Source organism: Talpa occidentalis, unplaced genomic scaffold (genome assembly GCF_014898055.3).
Source record: "Talpa occidentalis isolate TD23 unplaced genomic scaffold, MPIMG_talOcc4v2.1 talOcc4.7, whole genome shotgun sequence".
NCBI classification, from domain to species: Eukaryota; Metazoa; Chordata; class Mammalia; order Eulipotyphla; family Talpidae; genus Talpa; species Talpa occidentalis.
In genome coordinates this window covers 16,411,296-16,433,130 of record NW_023605083.1, presented here as the reverse complement: position 1 = coordinate 16,433,130, position 21,835 = coordinate 16,411,296, and the positions used below count along the sequence as shown (strand labels likewise).

At 35.8% G+C, this 21,835-nt stretch overlaps 1 protein-coding gene across 6 annotated transcripts in view; it reads right to left on the bottom strand.

Annotated features, from left to right (window-relative positions):
- The window catches only part of MPDZ (multiple PDZ domain crumbs cell polarity complex component), a 175,962-nt gene that overhangs the window by 55,175 nt on the left and 98,952 nt on the right, over positions 1 to 21,835 (bottom strand). For 5 of the 6 annotated variants that reach the window (XM_037492286.2, XM_054688743.1, XM_054688742.1 and 2 more), the window contains exons 18-22: positions 21,108 to 21,221; positions 18,093 to 18,257; positions 9,974 to 10,255; positions 9,507 to 9,630; positions 4,267 to 4,465 (exon numbers count right to left, since the gene is read on the bottom strand). In XM_037492286.2, coding sequence (XP_037348183.2) covers positions 4,267 to 4,465; positions 9,507 to 9,630; positions 9,974 to 10,255; positions 18,093 to 18,257; positions 21,108 to 21,221 — 884 coding nt within the window. The remainder of the gene's footprint in view (positions 1 to 4,266; positions 4,466 to 9,506; positions 9,631 to 9,973; positions 10,256 to 18,092; positions 18,258 to 21,107; positions 21,222 to 21,835) is intronic. The other variant, XM_037492285.2, reaches the window with a different exon arrangement.

Sequence of the window (21,835 nt, the reverse complement as noted above, 5' to 3'; positions counted from 1 at the left end):
ATAAACAGGAAAACAGCTGATTTGAGAGCTGTATAAAAAATTCTTAACTAACCTTAGGTTACAAATGGAGAGGAAGAAAAATCTGCATCAGTGATGCCGAAATGAGATACGGATATTAATCCAGAGATTGTGTCTGCACATTCAGACAGGATTATTCCCTTTACAAAGGAGCTTGAAAGCTTAGTAGTTGGAAAAATATGATTTTCAAATAAGTTCACAATCTGCAGTGCAATGTGAAAATACCTCATATCTCTGTTGGAATTTGTGTTCTTATATAAATGAAGGGGGGGAAGCCAAAACATATACGCTGAAACCTATATCTGGATCTACCCTTGCAATGGGCCATTACAAAAGCATGAAATGGTTTTCACAGACAAGTTATAACACACAGTCATAATGAGCTTTTGAATCACCGATACTCACACATAAAAGAGGGCTCGATCGTCAGCAGGTGCTGTAGAAAATCTAGAATGTGAAGCATACGCCGCGGCATCTTTTTACAATGGTGTTAACAAATGTCAGTGTCTTGTGCTGAATGTGAGATGCATACATATGTAGTTAAAAGTGGGTGCTCCTGGTTGTTTTTTTCCCCTTTCCACCTCCCTCCTATCTACACCTCCCCCAGAAAAGCATCTGCTCTTTACTGGTGTCTATAGCAGTGATTATTAACAAGCATGGAAAAATGTAACTGCAATCAATCTTTTATTCCTTGATCAGGAATTCATCCCACACTTTAGGTTAAGGCAGGTGAATTCTGATTCAGCTCAGTAATTATCTGGCAGATGTTGCAAGCAGCTGCTGCTAAGCGCAAAACCCTGGCTATTATTACAGAAATATAAGAGCTCCTGGCAAGGTGGAGTGAGAAGTGAAACAGAATGCATTCTGGTGAGGCTTCACATCTGGTCTTCCGCAAAAAATAATGAAACCTGGAACTTAAACTGGCTGTTCTTGAACTCTTGAAACTCAAATTATCTACCCAGGCATGCATGAATGCACATACAATGTTCCTAAATATCTACCATAAATTGTAAAAAAGAAATCCAGTGCACTGTCTCAATTAGCATTGCTTTTCTTAAAATCAACCAAGTTATATAACTGAACTATTTAAAGTTTTTTTTTTTTTTTTAAGGCCCTATAATACACTCCCTACCACTACCCCCAGATTAATTTAGGTTCATAACAAGAAATAAGGAGGAGGAGTTATGGATAAAGACTAGATCCTGGCAATCACTACAAAGCTTAAATGGCCAAAGGCAATGTTACAGTTCCATTCAGAGTAATAGAAAGACTAGACTTTCCTTTAGGGAGGATTACTCACATAACTTTCAAGGTAATTCTAAACCTCTTGTTACATGAAAGCAATTCACAGAGATGGGACATGGTCAAAAACATATTCCTGCAAAATGCAGAAAACATGTTACTCAGTTCTGGTCAATCAACATGGCTATTTGCTTTGTCATTTAACACATTTTTTTTTTTTTCCCAGAAAAAGGATTATATGGTTCTAATTTCTCTTACCCTTTGCATGAGTCAAACTATAACCAGCTGAATCAGAGCTTTAGAAAGGCACTTGTAAAGAAATCAAATGTTTTGTGCATATTGTGTGTGGTGTGTGAGCATACATGTGAGCATATGAGAAAGAAACTGATTTCCAAAGCAGGGAAGGTTGTAGAATTTTCCTTATTTTCTTTATTTAATGTAAAATATGACAGTTCGTTTTGGCTCCTAGAATCCTAAAGGAATTATTTATAAAGCTAACTCTCCAGATATCCTTCAAGATCTTAATAAGGAGCTATTCACATGAATGGGTAAATTATAATACTTAATCAGAGTATGGGAAAACAAATGAACAATAAAACAAAATAGCAAAAACAACAAAAGGAGAAAAAAAAGGCTTTTGAAGCTTGAAAACACACCTGACAACTTTTCTAGAGCTGACAAGATGTTGGACTTATACCAAACTGATGTCACAAAGTCTTATTTTTTGGCCACGTTTCAAATTCTGTAGTATATTAGGACTGAGGGGTAAGGATAGAACCAAAGCACTAATATGGAACTCAGAGTGACAAAAAGTGAACAGGGGACCTGTATCAATGCATACAGTATAATGTAAATTATCACACAAGAAATCAAATGAATAATTACAAGGGCATCTGTGTATTATAACATCTAAATTATGTAAGCTAAAGTGCTTACAACAGTTTCCATGTGGATCTGTATCAACTATCTTTTAAGCAAAAGGAATGGACACTTACCTGCAAATTGTGAGAAAAGCACTTAAAGTTTAACCTTTTTCTGGGAGTAGAGAAACTGACATTTTCAATGATGCTCACTTGTACTAATATTATTTATAAGATAAATAAGTAAGTATCACATGACCTGATGACAGGCTCCCTTTATAAGTCAAATAAACATCAAAATTATGAAAGCCAATTAGTGAAATTCTATCTAAAATACCATTTTTCTGTAAGATGGCAGAATCTAACCCAAACTGTATTTTTCTGCTTTTTATTAATGGCAAAATGAAAAACAGATTGTATATATAGTTTTTATTAACCTAAGCTCTATCAATACATACTGTACAAAAGAATAAGACAGGGGCCTCACCGGTGGCGCAGCGGGTTGCGCGCCACACTGTGAAGCTGTCACAGCCTCTGCAGCACGGGTTCGAGTCCCAGCTGGCCAGGGAGATTCCCACATGGTGCAGCAGACCTCTCCTGTTGTGCCTGCTCCTCCCCTCAGCAATGTATTTCAGTTGGTCTGCCTGTTCTGCTCCCTACTCTGTCTCTGGTGAATCCTCTCACCCTCCTGCGCCTCTGGCCTGTACCCCAGCTATTGTATAAATTAAAATATATATATATATATATATATATATATATATATATATATCTAAAAAAATAAAAAAGGAGTGACAATTGCATTTAAAAAAAAAGAATACAGAAAGCAGTCAGTAAAATAACATTAATACGAATAATGTCTTCCATACAGTGAATGATCTTTCCTGAGCTCTTATTTTACAATTTTAACTTTTACATATTAAGCAGAAATATTCAACAATTGATGCTAGAGGAAAATATCAAGCTATTACACTGATGAAGTGTGACAGATAGTAAAGTAATGAACTGATTTTGTGCTGGCTCAAGAAATGTTTGGCAACAAATATGACTTGCTTTAAGCACGGTGTGGAATTACTAGGCATTTTAAAAACTTCCTGACAAAGTATCAAATTATTTTAGATTATGATCAGATCACAACAAGAGATTACAAAATTCTCCCAGATCACGAGGCAAGTCAACAAAGGGCAGACTATGGGTTCAAGAAGCACTGTTCTCTTGGGTCTTCTCTATGCCCAGCCCTTACAGACCCGGCTAAGCTCTAATGTTCATACAGGGCAATTAGGTAGTGTATGAACCCTTACACTGAGAGGACTATAAACTCGGTAAGACCCTAGAATAGAACCTCCTATTCTATGAAAGATGTCTTACATCTAAGGTTTTTCAGATAATCAAAATTGAAACAAAAACATTGTTTTCGGGCCTCTCTGGTGGCACAAGGGGTTAAGCACCGCACTGTGAAGCAATCCGCAGCCTCTGCAGCAGGAGTTTGATCCCTTGCCGGCCAGGGAGCAACCCACATGGCGCAGCAAACCTCTCCTGTCTCGCACACTGTTCCCCACAGCAGTGTATTTCACTCAGTCTGCCTGTTCTGTTCCCTACTCTGTCTCTGGTGAATCCTCTCACCCCCCCACATCTCTGGCCTGTAACCTAGCACTTGTATGCACAAATAATCTTTTTAAAAAAAAAACACCAAAAAAAATTGTTTTCATGTATTTCAGCATCATTTTGTTAAAGAGGCCATATCTACCCTAAAGAACTATTCATAAATAGTCAAATTCTTACGCTATTTATATTATGTAATAATCCTATATATCAAATAGAAGAACCATACTAGGAAAAAAAAACAAAACTGTTCAATGAATTGAAACTCGGGTCTTCCTGTTGGCACAACAGGTTAAGCACAGCACTGTGAAGCTATCAGCAGCCTCTGCTACCCACTTGGGGTAGCAGACCTCTCCTGTTGGGCCCTCTGCTCCCCTCAGCAGTCAGTCTGCCTGTTCTGTTCCCCACTCTGATTCTGGTGAATCCTCTCATGCCCCACACCTCTGGCCTGTACCCCAGTTCTTGTATGCATAAATAAATCTTAAAAAAAAAAAAAAAAAAAACTCATGAATTTCCCAAGCCCAACTGGGGTCTAAATGAAGCTTACTTTATGTCAGGTCCAATGAGAGAATGTCTTCTCAACATGGCTCGTGCCTGGGCATTGGTTAAACTGATAGTAGATTCTTCATTAATAGACAAGATGCAGTCTCCAACAGAAATTCGTCCATCTCTACTAATGGCACCTCCATGAATAATGCTTCGAACAATCATCCCCAAGCCATCTTTATTAGCACTTACTGTCATCCCTATGGTGAAAGAAGAATACAGATAGGTACTGGTATTAAATACATGGATTTCAAAATCAACTTAATTTGAATTTAATAATTCCTAGGGATTTAAAGATAAAAGAATAGCAGTAACATTTTTACACAATAAAAACTAACAAAAACAATGAAAAGCTTTTCTAATAAAACTTTTCTGGGTAAATATTGAAATGCCTGAGAAACTCTAAGTACATTATATGTTAATTTTATTATTGATGATACAGGTCTGCACTGTGGAACAAGTATAAATAGACTATTTGATGTATTACCCTTTAAGTAGGAAAGCTCACCCAGAGACAATATTCTGTCAGTATCTAATCAAGTTCACAATTGATTAGCAGTTCATCTCTAAAACATATATAAATGAATAAAGAACAGGACTTCAAATAGAAAGTTCCTTCCATAAGTTAAGAAACTCTGTTATTACCTTACTACATCATTTTTTCATTCATACATACTTATTATATGCCTACAATGTGCTAACTACTGAGGCAGTTGCTTCAGGTAAAATAAATCATAACACAGAATTTCTAACATCAAGGAATTTGTATAAGTATTATCTCCAGTGCCTACCACAATGCCTAATGTTTAGCAATCTGAACAAAACTGATATGAGCTCATTACCTATTTTATCTCCAAATCTGAATTTCTATGAGCTCAGATATGTTTAACTGCCCTCCTGACATGTTCCCTAAATGACTCAGACAATGCAACCTTACTAAGTATAAAACCGAAATTCCCAGTTTCTACCGCCCTTCAATTCCCCATTTGCCTTCCACTATTTGGTAGTGGTACCGCCCTCTTACCCAAAGCAGAAAATTTTGAGTTGTTCTTGATTCTTACCTCTCTCCCCTTTTAACATTTAATTCATTATCAAATCCTGCCAAAACTTATCTTGAATCCATCTACTTTTCTTCACATCCATACTAACCCTAAACCAAGACAATATTTCTCTATCACCATTCAAAAAAGACAAACCACATCACATCACTTCCTTGTTAATAACCCTTTAGTAGTTCCTGCTACAATACATGCCCGTGAGGACTCTATATTCCTGCTGCAGGCTGGTTCTCCCTAAGTGTGCCCTATCTTTGTGCCAAGTTGTCCTTGGTTCCCCACATTTCAGCAACAGGGCCTTCTCTCAGAAATACACCTAGTCACTCCACATTTCAGTCTTTGCCTGACACCCTCTTTCTGTAGCTAACTCTGAAGAGCTAACTCTTTTTTTTTTTAAAGATTTATTTATTTATACAAGCACTGGGTACAGTCAGAAGCACAGGAGGGTGAGAGAATTCACCAGAGCCAGAGCGGGGAGCAGAGCAGGCAGAGGGACTGAAGTACACTGCTGAGGGGAGCAGCGGGCAGCAGGAGAGGTCTGTGCATGATGTGGGACCCTCCTTTGGTGGCCAGGGAGCAGCCAGGATCGAACCGGCGCTGCAGAGGCTGCGGGCAGCTTCGCAACCCAGCGCTCAACCGCTGCGCCACAGGGGAGGCCCTGAAGAGCTAGCTCTTTTTCACTCTTCAATATCACTTCCTCAAAAAGGCCTTCTCAATCAACACATTTAAATTAATGTCCCCTTCTCGCCCTACCCTTACTCTATTTTATTCAAATATATAAAACCTTTTATATTTAAAATTTCTAAAATAACATAAATTCACTTGAAACTAAGTTCTAAGAGTAATTCTAGAAGAATATTAATCAAGATAGAGATATAAAACTATAAGATATTTTAAAAACTGAGAAGTCACAAATTCCTTTTTAGGTTTCCATTAAAATAATAAGCCAGAAAACAATTTTTTCATGAATATTAATTCCTATTATGCCGAATTAGATGTTATATCTTAAATATTTTATCAGAAAGATCCTGACTATAATATTTCTGGCCTGGTTTTTCATGCTGGATAAGGGCCAACCAGGCTCCTTGTTCCTAGTTATCATTTTTGAACAAAATTCACCCAGGCATATAAACATATATATAAATAATATGTTAAGAGTCACACTAGTGATTTTTTAAATGTATTGGAATTAAGTAAACATCTCCGTTTACATAAACTAACAATTAAGTTTAGGCACTATTTCATCCCAGGTGGGTTTCTTACAGCAGAGACTGCCTCTGAAATGTTTCAATAGATACTACAGTTTCCCCTGGTGCTTCAAGCCTTCCCACACAGACCAAAAAATCAACTGTATGACAACAAAATTTAATTGGAAATCTAAACCACCATCTTGATTTCACTAGCACTATAAAGCAAGTCGCAGACAGGGCCTTCTCGGTGGCGCAGCAGTTCAGCGCTGGGTTGCGAAGCTGCCTGCAGTCTCTGCAGCGCCGGTTCAATCCCTGGTCACCAGGCAAGGGTCCCACAGGGTGTGCAGACCTCTCCTGCCACCTGCTGCTCCCCTCAGCAGTGTACTTCAGTTCTTCTGCCTGTTCTGCTCCCCGCTCTGGCTCTGATGAATTCTCTCACCCTCCTGCACTTCTGACTGTACCCAGTGTTTGTATAAATAATCTTTAAAAAAAAAAAAAGATTTGTAGAATTCTTAAAAAAAAAAAAGCAAGTCACAGACACAAGACAGCATGAGCTATGGTAAACATGATTGCTGAATTCATTTGTCGAAGCACCTTTAACTCACGACTCTAACAACAATAAAAATGGTCAAGTCCAGTTATCCTGATAACCAACAGGTTGACAGTTACCTTATAGTTTCCTTTCACCCAATGATAAGTTTTCAGGGTGTGATGTGATCCTCTTTTTGTCAGGATTACTTTGGTTATTTGAAATCATTTGTGGCTCCATATGAATTTCAGTAATGTTTGTTCTATATCTTTGAAGAATGCCACTGAAACTTTGATAGGGATTGCATTTAATGCATATTGCTTTTGGTAAGATGGCCATGCTAACAAAGTTAATTTTTCCAATATCTTTCCATTCCTATGTCTAATATAATTACTCAAACAAGCCTAAAAGTGGTTCTTTTGTAGATTAGTAAAGTGAGGGACTTAGTTTGAAGTTAAGTTGGTCAAGAAGTTCAGAATAGAAGTAATGGAACTCAGGTTTGGAACGATTTCATGGGTTTGGTTTCATAGTGCATGGTTTGGAATGTATTACTGTACTTCTTTTAGGAAAAGACTGAGAGATTTTATGATTTACAACCAAAATATACTTGGTGGATATTGCATCTGAGGAGGTTTGATCCTATGCCACTGAATCACATACAGCATTGTAAACCAACCATACCTCTATTAAAAAAAAAATGGGTTCAATGGCCAATTAATAATGATAAATACTGTATTCTATATTTTCTTCTCATAGATCCACACTTGAATATCAAGACACTACTGACAAACAATGGGTGCCTTGGTGGTGGGTGTGGTGTAGTAACATATGGCAAAGGGTTTGTTCCTATAGCTCTAAATCATAAACAGTAGTATAAACCAATGTTACCTCAATTTTTTTTTTACAAAATATATTAAGAAGTAGTACAAACAGAATTCTGTATCCTTAAATTTATCACAGTCTAAACTTTCAAACTTGGAACCAGTAAATAACTTCTATTAATATCCCATAAACTAGTATTCTCAGGAACATGTTTTCAGAAACATTGCATTAGCAGATGGAATATTTCTAACATGCTTAGATATCTATAATATCTTATTCATAATTATGGAGCGTAGTATAGCTTAAGTTTTATATTATTCTTCTAAATGGAATATATAGCTCATTATACTATTATAACTAAGTAGAAATTTTCTGCTATAAATCTCCATTGAGATGCTATTGGAAATACACAGCCACCACCAAATGGAATGAAGTCTAGAAAACAGAAACTGGAATCCACTCATCAAGTAAACACTGCAGGGCTCCCCTGCCAAGTCTCAAATTTAAAAATGAAACAAGATCTTCCTACCTTAAGACATAACATAAAGGGTCTTAGTTGGCTATATCACAGACGGAGCAAGATCTATCTAATGCAGAGCTAACCAGAACACCTTGGGATGTGTTCTGGTATTACGAACAACAGATCTGGGCCTTTCTGGTGGCGCTGGTGGTTGAACACCACACTGTGAAGCTGTCTGCAGCCTCTGCAGCACGGGTTCCATCCCGGCCAGGGGACGAGAATACCACATGGCACAGCAGACCTCTCCAGTCTCGCCCCCTGCTCCCCTCAGCAGTGTATTTTGTCAGTTTGCCTGTTCTGTTCCCCACTCTGTCTTTGGTGAATCCTCTCACCCTCCCGCACATCTGGCCTACCCTGGTTCTTGAATAAATAAATATTAAAAAAAAAATTAGTCTTAAAAAAAAAAGAACAGATCTAACATGCTATTTATCAACACCAGGCACCTGTGACAGAGATGAGTCATGTGACTGCTTAACTCAAAAAAAGAACAAATGTGCTCTGTTAAATTTTGTTTTAGCTATTATAGTTAGCACGTTATTTATATGAGACATCTTCTTTGACCATTTTAGAAGGTTTTGGGATTATTAACCAGCCACATCCCTTTTCGGGTGACAGAGAACACAAAAATCCTGCCACCTGGGATAAAGTACAAAATAAGCTGTATTTATTTTGCTGGTAGCACACCTGGCTGTCTTTTTCTCATTATTTCAGTGAATGAAATAAATTAAATACAAACTGACATATGCTTAACCAGTAATATCAAAGGAACTAATAATTTGCCTTTCCAAAGATCAGAATTCCAAATTGCTGACTTTTCATTTTCTTAGAATTCCTTTTTTGATTTGCTGTTTCAAATACAAATAATACGTATATCTTTTTTGTGAATGTAAATGAAGCTTGAGAAGACCTTTAAATAATTGAGAATGAGGGATTTAAGTTAGTCTGAAATAAACAAACCTGCTATCCATTTCAGGAAAAATAATGATCACATAACAAAGAGAAACATAGAAACTATAGGAAAATTTACATATTTTCTCATCTATAGCCAAAAATAAAATCATGTTCAGATTTCCCCCTGGCAAGAGGGTTGGGAGGTAAGCTATATGTGGAAAATAAGAAACTTACCTAGGCTAGAATTGCCTTTTGCTACAGTAATAGTTCTTTCAAATGACTCTGTGGATATATTTTGGAGCATGACACACTCGGCAGTAGAGGCCAGGGAGCTCTGTTGAACGAAGAATTCGGAGTCCTTACAGAAAGAGAAAGAAAAGTCACACGGAAAGAAAAACTAGACTTTGGAGTATGATTTCAACATCACCCATATGCCCTAATTGGTTTCGCTTTATTCAGCAAGACCTTATAGCTAAATTATTATGCTAGTAGGTTGCCTTCTGAAAATCTCAGCATTGGGAGAGCACTTGTTCCAAATTAGCTTGAATTGATTATATAATGATTTCATAGAGAATTACATAAAGGTTCATTTACATAAAGACTTTTACTTCTGCATGTATAGGTATATTAGCTAGAATACCCTAAATAGTCAACATCCGCAACCACATCCTAACATACAAAGCATATTTTTAAAATCTTACCTTTCCAACAGAATCAGGTAGCACAGGAGACGTAAGCTCTGTACTTGATATTACTTCATGTGGTAGGTGAGGTTCATTCCACACTGCTGTGTTTTCACATTTATATTGCTCAACAGCATGTGCAGGTATATAATCATTCAAGGAAAAGCCAGAAGCCGGTCCCATGCTCAAGTCTACTGAAGGAGAACTCTCATCCTGTCTTTGTAGGAGATTTTGGGTGTACAGTTCCTCCAAGGACATGTGCAGATCAAGTATTGGATCTGTAGAATTTTCAGTAATATCCTGATGAGCAAAGGACAAAAAATTTAAAATATGGCCAATTACATCAATGTATTTTCAAAGAACACATTTTAATGGACAACTATTCAGTGAAAAAGAAAACACAACATACTCATTACTCAAAAAGCATAAGCAAACATGAAAATTCTTTCTTTATCTATGTAATTTTATAAATGTTCCTTTGAATAAATTTCCTGAAAACCTTACATTTCATGTTCTACTAACTTAAACTTGTACAACACACTATATATAAGATCATTCAGATATATTTTATTCACAAAATTATTTCAAATTTAATCTATGTAGGAAAGTAAATAATTTATATTTCCAAATATTAAAGAGTAGTTTATTTGGAATCAGTATAAGGTTCCTATTTGTTACCAGATTGAGAACACAATGAAAATGGCATTGCTTCAGATTCACAAGAATCTCCAAAAAGAAATTTATTTTGATAGGCTTTTATAGATGTTTATGGAGAACAGAACACCATACAATTCACATTATTATAGGGGAAAGTTTCATAATTACCTTGCTAGATATAACCAAAGGGAACACTAAAAAGGGGATCACAGATGTAGGATCTAATCCAGGCTCTCTTTTCAACAATCTGTACAGCACAGAACCTTTCTTATCTTGATACTAGATAATTTCTGAAATTCTCTGAAACTCCCCAATTTTATGTTCTACATAAATACACATCTCCACTTATAACAGATTTAATAACATATTTTTGGGCAAACCACTGATCCATGAATGGCTGCTGAATAAGCATAAATTTTCCCTTCAATTATTTTATTGACATTTTTAAAGTATGCCTGCTTCTCCTCTCAACAGTAGATCTGCCTGTTCTGCTCCCCACTCTGTCTCAGGTAAATCCTCTCACCCCAACACCCCGTACCTGTGACCTACACCCCAGTTCTTATATGAATAAATAAATCTTTAAAAAGGTAAATAAATACTCTGTTTGGTTCGATAACCTATTAATTGGAGGAAATAACAGTACCACACACAGGACTGTTGGGAGAAATGAATTAATTAAGTGAATTAATTAAATGAATTAATTAAGTCTGACTTAGTTGAAAGTACCCAATAATTGTTAGTCATTGGTGTTATTTTTTATTACACATTGTTTGCATGTATGAAGTTATTTAGTTTAAACACATAGAATTAAGAACTGTAGGTCTAAAGATAAGCACACTTAAAATGCTGTTACATATTGCTAAACAGTCCTCTAATGTTCTCTCATTAAAAGAGACTATAGGAATATGTAATAACCAATCTTGCCGACTTAAATTAGTTTCACAATTGGATGAGTACGACATACATTTATTAATGTTTTAATGTTTAAAGTGCATGTTCCTGACAAATAGTTATGAGATAAGGGTTATCTCCTGTGAACATTCTTTATTTTTTAATTGTATCATTTTGATTGTATGCTTTTTTTATTTGAGCTACTTCACACCTCTTCAGATAAATGTTTCCATAACACATCCATCACCAAAGCACCGGTATTCCTCTACCATAGTTGACTGGGTGCCCATCGTCCCCTGAGGCACACTCAATTTTACAGTCAGAGTTCTAGTGTTTGCTGTATCTGTTTCTTTATATTCTACAATGAGTGAAATCATCTAGAACTTGTCTTCTTTCTCCTTTTTTTTTAATTTAACGTAATTCCCTCCAATTGCATCTATCTTGTTGCAAAGGGCAAGAGTTCATCTTCTAAAAGCTGTGTAGTATCCCCCTGTTTATATTTACCACATCTTCCTAACCCATTCATGTGTAGTTGGGCACTTGGATTGCTTCCATAACATGGTTCTTGGAAATAGTGCTACAATGAACACAGGCGTGCATACCTCCTTTTGAATTAGTGTTTTTGCATTCTTCAGATAGATACATAGGAGTGATATTGCTGGACTGTATAGTAAATCAATTTTTTTGAAGATTTATTTATTTATGCATCAAGAACTGGGGTACAGGCCAGAGTGCAGGGGATGAGAGGATTCACCAGAGACAGAATGGGGAACAGAACAGGCAGACTGACCTAAAAACACTGCTGAGAGGAGCAGCAGGTGAGGCAGGAGAAGTCTGCTGTGCCATGTGGGTAGCTCCCTAGCTGGGGATTGAAATCGTTCTGCAGTGGCTGCAGACAGCTTCATAGGTTGTGTCTTAACTCCTTGCACCACCAGGGAGGTCCAAGTAGTAGATCTATTTTTAAGATTCTGAAAATCCTCTGTATTCTTTTCCAAAGGGGCTAGACAAGTCTATATTCCTACCAATACTCTATGAAGACTCCCTTTTACCCACAACCTCACCACCAATAGTCATTTCTGGTCTTTTGGTATGGTTTTCCATATAATTAACCCAACATTTTATCAGTATGGTATTCATTTGTTCTTGACATCCACATGTTTTGAATGTAAAGTCTTTGTGATATATACTACAATTATTTTTCCCAGCCTGTCAACTTGTATTTTAAATTTGTACATGTAATAAACATATATATGCAAAAGTTAAATTCTTTATGTAAACAAACCTTTACCTAATTCTTTATGAAATCATTATATAATCAAACCTGTCAAATTTTCTTCTACTTCTGTGTTATATATTGCTTAATATGTCCTTCCTCTACACAATTTAATGCTTTTAGTATAACTGTTTTGTTTATAGGTTTGGTTTTAACTCACCTAGAATTTATTTCAGTGTGCTCTGAGTTTTGTGTTTCCTTTCACTTTTTGTAAACACTCTTCATTTTTTGTAAATATGTAATCAATTGCTCCAAAACAATTTACTATACTCCTCTTCCTCAAAGCAATTCCTCTTTGGAACTACCACTATTTCTGATACAAAGTATTAAATTACAGTTATATAATTTTTTACATTAGCAGTAATAGCATACACAGTAGTAACATTTAAAATCACTAGTCACATAAGCAGGAAAGGTATCATTCTCCACATTCATAGACCTTATCAATAACCTGTTGGATTATTCATCCAAATAGGATTATTTTATTTTTACGAACTATAAGAACATACTTATTACAAAATTTGTTAGCACCTGTATTACTAAATTATAAAAATTAGTAGTAAATTAACTCCCCCATATCGCAAATAAAGATAACAATCAAAATTGCTTTTCATCAGAAAAAGAGGTCAAGCCAACCTTGTTAACATAAATTTTATGCATTATTCATGAAGGAGTTAACACAGACACATAGAAAAGAAAGAGCTAATCAACACAGCAGACAACATACGCCTACTTCAGAAACATTTCTGGTTGCTGAACAACCAACTGAGTTTTATTTTTAAAAGTCTTATGGATCTAAAAGAAAAGCATTTCTTCCCCCACAAGATGTTCAAAAATAACTACAATTTTCCAGTGTAACTTTGTCTCTAAACTGAAGTCTTTCAAAAATCCACATTAACATGTACTTCTACTTGATATATTCTACTTGGGGAAAAATAGGGAAAAGGTTAAATAAAAATGTCAAATATATTTGAAAAGAGCTCTTTTTCTTAAGTATAGTAAGTTAAGGTTAACACGTGGGCACATTATTTATTTTACATTTTTAACACATTATGTTTGCATAGATTAGCTAATGTTTAAACATCCATTGGATGCAACTGCTTTTTTTTTTTCAATAAACAATCTACAATATAAATCTTCTCCTGTAAGAACAGCTACTCCAACTTACTATAATTCTACCACTCTTGCTGTGTTAAGGTACACTTCCTTTTTAGTTTATACATTGACCCTACTGAGTCAAAATGTTGTAGAGCAACCCCGAAACAAAACGGGGTGCCTGACTGTGGGTCCTCACCCGCGCGCTTAAAAGGACTTATCAATGCTCTACTGCAGGCACACGTGAAAGGTTAATAAAAGGTTTATTTACAAAGGGAAGGGGAAATGAGGAAATGTACAGCTCTGGGAGAAAAGTGGGAGACAAAGTTTTAAATGAGTCCTACCCGATCCGCCGATTAGGAATCCCAAAATGGCGCTCTGAGAGCTGGCCGCCAGCCAGGAGCGGTGAAGCCAGGAGGCGAGCGATCTTGAGCCAGAGAGCCCAAGGCCCACGTGTTTGGTTTTTTATATCCAACCTGGCTGCCCAACTCCACCCTCAGGTCCCAGCCACCCTCCCTTGGTGGTGATGGGATTTGTCTTTCCCAGAGTCTTGATGGCTTTAGTCTGGAGTGGGGGTGGAGTCCACAAAGCCTGTATGGGATTAACTCAGGACATCACTTCCCCCTAACAAAAAGGCAACATCTTTTGTAACTTTGAATGCTGAAGTTTTTCACACGAATTTGTGACATCATCTTAACTATAGAATGATTTAGTTTTTTTAGCCTAACCCTTTCTCCAAAAACATTTTTAAAAAGTTATCTACTTTTTAAACTTCAAAGTGAATGTAGCAATATTATATTCTACATAATGACACTAAGTAGAGATTTGTAGGAATATAGCATCATGGAATACATTAATATTTGCATTTGATGTGCAAAGTATAAAAAGACACTTCCATCTTAACAAATGCCAAGTTCAACCTGAATAGAAACAACAATATTTTATAGGGGGACCAACACTCAGGAATGAAGAACATGCACCAAGCTGGTAATCATTTCACCCCTGGATCAAAAATGAAAGCAATATATACAAGAGAGGGAAGGGAATGTAGTTGTTTTTAAGTCAAAGTAGAAAAACATAAATGAAAGGGACTTCTTCCCAAGAACTATGTTGAGCTTTTACCAAAAAGTTTAAAAGCATTTAAATTCAGAATACCATTATTTCTATATTTTGTTATGTCTTTAGATTAAACCCAGAATAATGAAAAAGGAAACATTCACTGGCTTTTGTCTTTAAATTCTACATTTCAGTGATCTGCCTCTACTAACCAAATGCCATGGAAGCTAGTTACATTTTTCACTTTCTTAAGTAATGGTTATTTCCCTTAAATCTACATATTACAATTAATCAGATTTAGCAAAATAAAAGACCATAATGGGCCCCCAAATGGAAGAATTTTGTGCAGAGCTCTTCCCTCACTCTGGCAGCAGCTCTCCAGCTCTATCTGCTCTTAGGAATAAAATAATAAGGACTCCCTCTAGGGCGAGTCCCAGCTCTGGATGGTTAGCTCTGGTAGCATACTGACAAGGTCAAAACCTATCAAGGTAAGGAGGTAGGTAAAATTATTTGTGTTTCCAGCCACCACTGAAGGCTGTGAGATTACCACCAATTTAGCACAGTCAGAAATCCAAGAGTTCACTGAGATACTGATAATTCTATCAAATCAGTGGAGGCTTCTTTTTGTCTCTAAAATATCATATGCTTTTGATTTTATTTTATCAAGTACAGAATCCTGTAGTGAGCTAACATTTTTAAAGAAAACTGGAAAATTCTAAATTCTGTAACAATTTGATGTTAAGTCTTTTTAAAATAAATACAGTTCAGGAGCCTCCCAGGTGGCACAAGCGGTAAGACGGAGCACTATGAAGCAATCTGCAGCCACTGCAGCATAAGTTTGATCCCAGGCCATGGAGGTGACCCACATGGAGCAGCACACCTCTCCTGCCTCGCCCACTGCTCCCCTCAGCGGTGTATTTCAATACATCTGCCTGTTCTGCTCCCCACTATGTCTCTGATGAATCCTCTCATCCCCCCTACACCTCTGGCCCGTACCCCAATTCTTATATGCATAAATAAATAAATCTTTAAAAATAAAATAAACATAGTTCAAAGAAACGAGATGAATGTACCATCTTTTTTTTCTATTTACATACATTTTCTATAAATATCTAGGTACTAGAAAGATGCCACAAAAAAATAAATACAAAAACTTTCCAAGAAAACTGAAAGCACACAGGAGTTTCACAATGTGTTTTAAAACAGCCTCATTAATGTCTTCTTTGTTGTTTGTAGTTGATAGGCCAGCTTGCCAAAATTTGCTTCAACAAAAGAGTAAACTGCTTGGGGGGAAAAAAAAAGGAGGCAAACAGACTTCAGTAAGCCAATATGTTGTGCTGCATACAGCCAGCATTTGCCCTGTAAAATATATGCTTCTCAGTATGCAGATTGTGTAATCCCTTTAAGTAACAATTACTAAGTTAAACAATGCAATCTGTCCCACTGGCAAGAAGTGTGTGATGCTATGGATTAGGAGATTCCATTAGGAGATGAACTCAGCTTCCAGCCCTGAGGCCAGTAAAGAATGAACAGGGTCCAAACAGGACACAGTCAGATAGACAGTCTCAGGTGTGGTTAAAGAGGAGCAGCTGCTCCATTCAAGATTATACCTTGCAAACCAATTCAAAGAGAATGCCCCGCATCATTTACAAGGAGAACAGGTGCACCTTGAACATAAAAGAAAATGCTTCGAAAATGTTCCTGCTAAAAAATTACTTGCTAATCAGGAAAGGAAAAAAAAATACATTAAACCTAAGGAAATTTTACTTTCCAACTCAATATATATATACACACTTTCTTAGTGTTGAATTTATGTGGAAAATGTAAATTTCACATATTTAGGAATTATAGTACAGTCTTTTCATCTCGATTTTTTTTTAAGATTTATTTATTTATTTATACAAGCACTGGGTATAGTCAGAAGCACTGGAGGGTGAGAGAATTCACCAGAGCCAGAGCGGGGAGGAGAACAGCCAGACAGATGGCGGACACTGCTGAGGGGAGCAGTGGGTGAGGCAGGAGAGGTCTGTGCACCATGTGGGACCCTCACCAGCAGCCGGGGATCGAACTGGCGCTGCAGAGGCTGCGGATAGCTTTGCAGCCCAGCGCTCAACCGCTGTGCCACCAGAGAGGCCCTCATCTCAATTTTTAATGTTTATATTTCCCACAGAGAATAATAAACAAATATAGCCATATATAAACACTTCAGGAAGATTTAATACAGATTAATATTTTGCCATATTTTCTTCAATCTCTTTCTTTGTAGAATGATTATTATTCCAGATAGGGACCCTATGCTTCCTTCTTTCCCCAAGAATAACTTCTTTCCTAAAGTTGACAAATCTCATTGCCATACGTTTTAGTTTTAACACACACTCATAAATATTAATACATACAAAATTGTTTTATATATTAATTTCTATAAAATATAAACAGCTTCAACAAATCAATGAAAAGATGAGCAATCCAATACAAAAACAATCAAAATATATGAAGAGAGCAGTGACGGAAATAAAACCAAATGGTTAGTATATGAAAAAGTTCAACTTTACTAGCGCTCAAAAATTCCAAAATTATATGATTCCAAACTCAAGACAGGACAGGTTTAAAATATTACTCATTAAATTTTACAGAACATATCACCAAGAAAATAGAGTCGGGGCACTTATGTCAATAACCTAGTTCTAAAATATAGATATCACAGATGTGTCAAATAGTAACTAGATTCTTCATTATGCAATGTTTTAAATATACTCTCCTACTTAATATGATTTTTACTTAAAAAGTTTTGCATAATTTTATATAAAACTATGACAGCACTAAGTTTATCTTAGCTAGTAAATAGTGTAATGAATTAGTTATTATTAAACTTTGTATAAAATCAGTTTTAAAACCATTAAGAAAATAAAGTTATTCTTGTAATTTTTTCCTAAGTAGATACGGCTTAAACATAAGAGAGATACAGTTCACTAAATGAAATTATTTTCATTTTGTAATAAAATTATGTAATAATGAATTATGTAATGATGTAAAATAAATTATGTAATAATAAATCCATGACTGGAGAAAGAATGTCTAACATGCTACTCCCACAGCAACATACACAGTGGACTCTGTAAAATAACACCAGAATCTCTTATAAGTAAAATGACACTGCCTTTGTACCTTGAGAGGCGAAGATGGAAGGGAGGGACCATAGTTCAGGCCATCACTAGAAGTACTGCCATGAAGAGATAAAATAGAGGCTTGAGTAGAATAGATACTTTCATTATCAGGAGAATATTGAGACTCAAATGTAGATTCATCTGCTAAGTCATCATTTGTGTCCACCTAGGAATAGTAAATAATAATTTAATCATTTACTCAGCATCATTTGTGTCTACCTAGGATTAAAAAAAGTAGTATGAGATGTGAATTCTGTTCTATTACATATATAACGAGGTCTGTACTTGAGAATAAAGGCACACTGAAATCATTGTGTTTTTTTTTGGGGGGGGGTCTATTCCATTTTCTATAAGATCCTTTTAACACATTAAAAACTCATATGCAACAAAACAAGGATGAACTTCCCAACTGCAGCAAAGAGACCAGAATAGAAAGTTAGCTTATTCCATTGGCAAAGGGTTAAATGTAACAATTAACAAGGGTCTGGAGCAACTCTAAATAAATCTTAATCAGTTCCATAAATTAAGGAAAATATTTGTTTCCAGTTGAAATTATTTTTTTCATAATAGATACCCAACTCCTAGAATTTTAATAAAATAGTGCATAATTTTTCATATTCACTAAAATAAATGTATTCATCAAAGGAGCTAATTATTTTAATGTTCACTAAATAATACATTATGCTGAATTTGTTTTTAATAAATTTTAAAACCATTAAAGTTTCAGAGGCCCAGCTATTAAGGATGATCATCAGAAACCAAAGAGAAAATATTTTGTACTCATGCTGAAACTATCAAACAAGGGGCCTAAATATGATGTGGTGAGGTAAAGTTATAAATTATAAACTGGTACTGTAGAGTAAGCTAGAGAATTTAACCATATCATGTATAAATCCTATTACCATCTTCTGTGACAGAGCCATAAAAAAACATACATACATTAAATCACGATGAGATTGAATCTCTTCTTGAAATTCATTAGCACCTTAGAATGTCAAACTAACCTACTATCCTTTTCTGATATTACCACTATTTTCTGCCTTGATGGCAAAATGTGTTCTAGTTCTTTGTGATGTCAACTTACATGTTCACAAGGAGAAATTAGAAGCATTGTAACATTATGCTAGGTAATGTTCTTGCAAAAACTTGGTCAGAATATAGGTTGGTCATATTAAAGTGACCTTCTAACAATATATTTTAAATACTGTTCAAATTTACCAGCAAGTCACTATGTAGAGGTTTATCCTTCATAACTGTGTATTACGTACAACAATCTAAATAGTGTATGCTTAATATGTTATATATTTGCTTTAAGTAACATTTAAAAATAATATCTCAGGACATTTATATAATCATCAATTCATTTAGTTCTTGTAGGGTCCAGATAAAGAAAATGACCTTTGAAGATTATGTCTGGTTAGGAGAAAACCCAACACCTGCTACTTTTATTAGATAATGAGCTCATAAAAATAAGTCAGGTTAATTTTGTTTTTCATTGGCATTCATTTAAGGATATTCAAGGAATTCATGCAAATTCTAGAGAGAAAATTACTTTAGGGACCATTTCTAGAGACGATATTTGTGTCCTGCAACCTATCAAAAAAAATTCCAAACTAGTTTTGAGGTGTTAACATAATGCCCATGGAGAATGGGGCTAAAATTTTACTTGGTATGCTGAATACTATAATGTGAATAATTGTATTTATTGAAATATACACAATGCTTTCCAAAGTGCTGTTTTAAAAGCTGGCAATTTAAAAACATTAACCAAAAAAACTGTCTCCTAAAATTAGGATTATCAAAATCAAAGAAATAATTCATACTCTGGTTTAAAGAAAGATGTACAATTGGTTGGTTATAAGAACATAATGGAGAACTTCATAGGTTTTATTTAAAATTCTCTCTAGCCACACACCACTCAAATAGGTATTTCAAAATTAGGCACACTGCTTCCCACTGACACTGGACAGTGCTTGCACACAAAAAAGTCAGTAATCTAACCACAGTGACAAGAAAACTGGGGATAGGATGTATGATTGATTATATTTATATTGCATAAATGTCACATATATCTCTCTAACATTTAGTTTTATACTTTAATTACTGACACAGCAATGTCTCCTCTACGATACCTTAAGATTCGTAAGAGAAGGAACCATGTATTTATTCATCAACAGTCATTAAATAATTTTATTTTAGTGAAGTTTTATATAAAGCAAGAATAAATTTTTCATTTTTCCACTAAATCAGTGATCTTCACAAATACATACTTATAAAAAAACAAGCATTTTTACATAGTCTAGAGACATTCATGTTCTTAATAACCAAATCAATTTATATGATTTTCACACTCTTAATAGCTAATGGAATAATATACCTGTTACCTCATTAAAAGTAATGAAGACACTGAGTTTAACTGAATACTAAAAACTTAAGTAAAACCCAGAGATCCCCTAGTAGGAAATTAGAGCAATTAAAGTGCCAACAATTTCTCATAATAATGTAGAAATTAATGCTACTTGTTGACATAATGAACTGCTAACTGAATTTTCCCCATAAATCCAACAAATAGTTTTAACATATATTACGGATTGTATTTCTACTCTGAACTGTAAAGTTGATCTTTCCAAAACATAATGAATAAAGAATATAGTAAGACTGTAGAATATTTTGAAAGGCAAAATTAGGGTCTCCATGCTGGCGCAGCAGGTTGAGCCCTGTGCTTTGAAGCTGTCCGCAGCCTCTACAGCGAGGATTCAATTCCCGGCCGGCCAGGGAGATTCCCACATGGCGCAGCAGACCTCTCCTGTCTTGCCTGCTGCTCCCCTCAGCAATGTATTTTGTCAGTCTGCCTGTTCTGTTCCCCTCTCTGTTTCTGGTGAATCTTCTCACCCTCCCACGCATCTGGCCTGTACACCAGGCTCTTGTATAAATAAAATCTTTTTTTTTTTTAAAAGGCAAATCTAAGACACATTAAGATTTATGAAAGAAAGCTTGTTAAGTTGTGGCCACTAACCAGAGCCAAGTCAGCCCTGAAGAAGGCTTTGTCAGCCAGTCTCTCCTCGCAAGAGTGTGGCAGGTAGAGAAAGGACTCCTCTTTAGCAGAAACATAACCTTCTTCTGGTGAAAGCTGCAGGGAGAATGAAGCTCAGTGTTTTAAGGATGATTTCATGAAAAAGAGAAGAGGTAAAAGAAGAAAAGGAAAGGGGAGGGAGAGGGGAAGAAAAGTGAGAGGAAGACAGAAAAAAAAAAAGGAAAGTTCAATGAGAGCATGGTTTTAACACAGAATGATGAGCATGAAATACGATATTCATATTCAAAATTCTTATTTTTTAAGATACAATGAGAATATTTTTCTAATACCAGTATTATCTGTTAAGTGAGAACCATTTTCTCTTTTTTTAAAATATATTTCTGCCAGGTCACAGGCCCTAAAAGTAACTACTTTCTGACTTTTATGAGACTTAATCTTCAACAATTTTGTATTTTTTAATTTATTTATTTATGCATGTAACTACAGGGGTGTAGGGCAGGGGGAATAGTGGGGGGCTGAGAGGATTCACCAGAGACAGATTGGGGAGCAGAACAGGCAGAGTGACTGAAATACACTGCTGAGGGGATCAGCTGGCAAGACAGGAGAGGTCAGCTGTGCCATGTGTGTTAGCTCCCCGGCTGGGAATCAAACTTGTGATGTAGCAGCTGCTGACAGCTTCATAGTGCTGAGACTTAACCCTTGAGCCACCA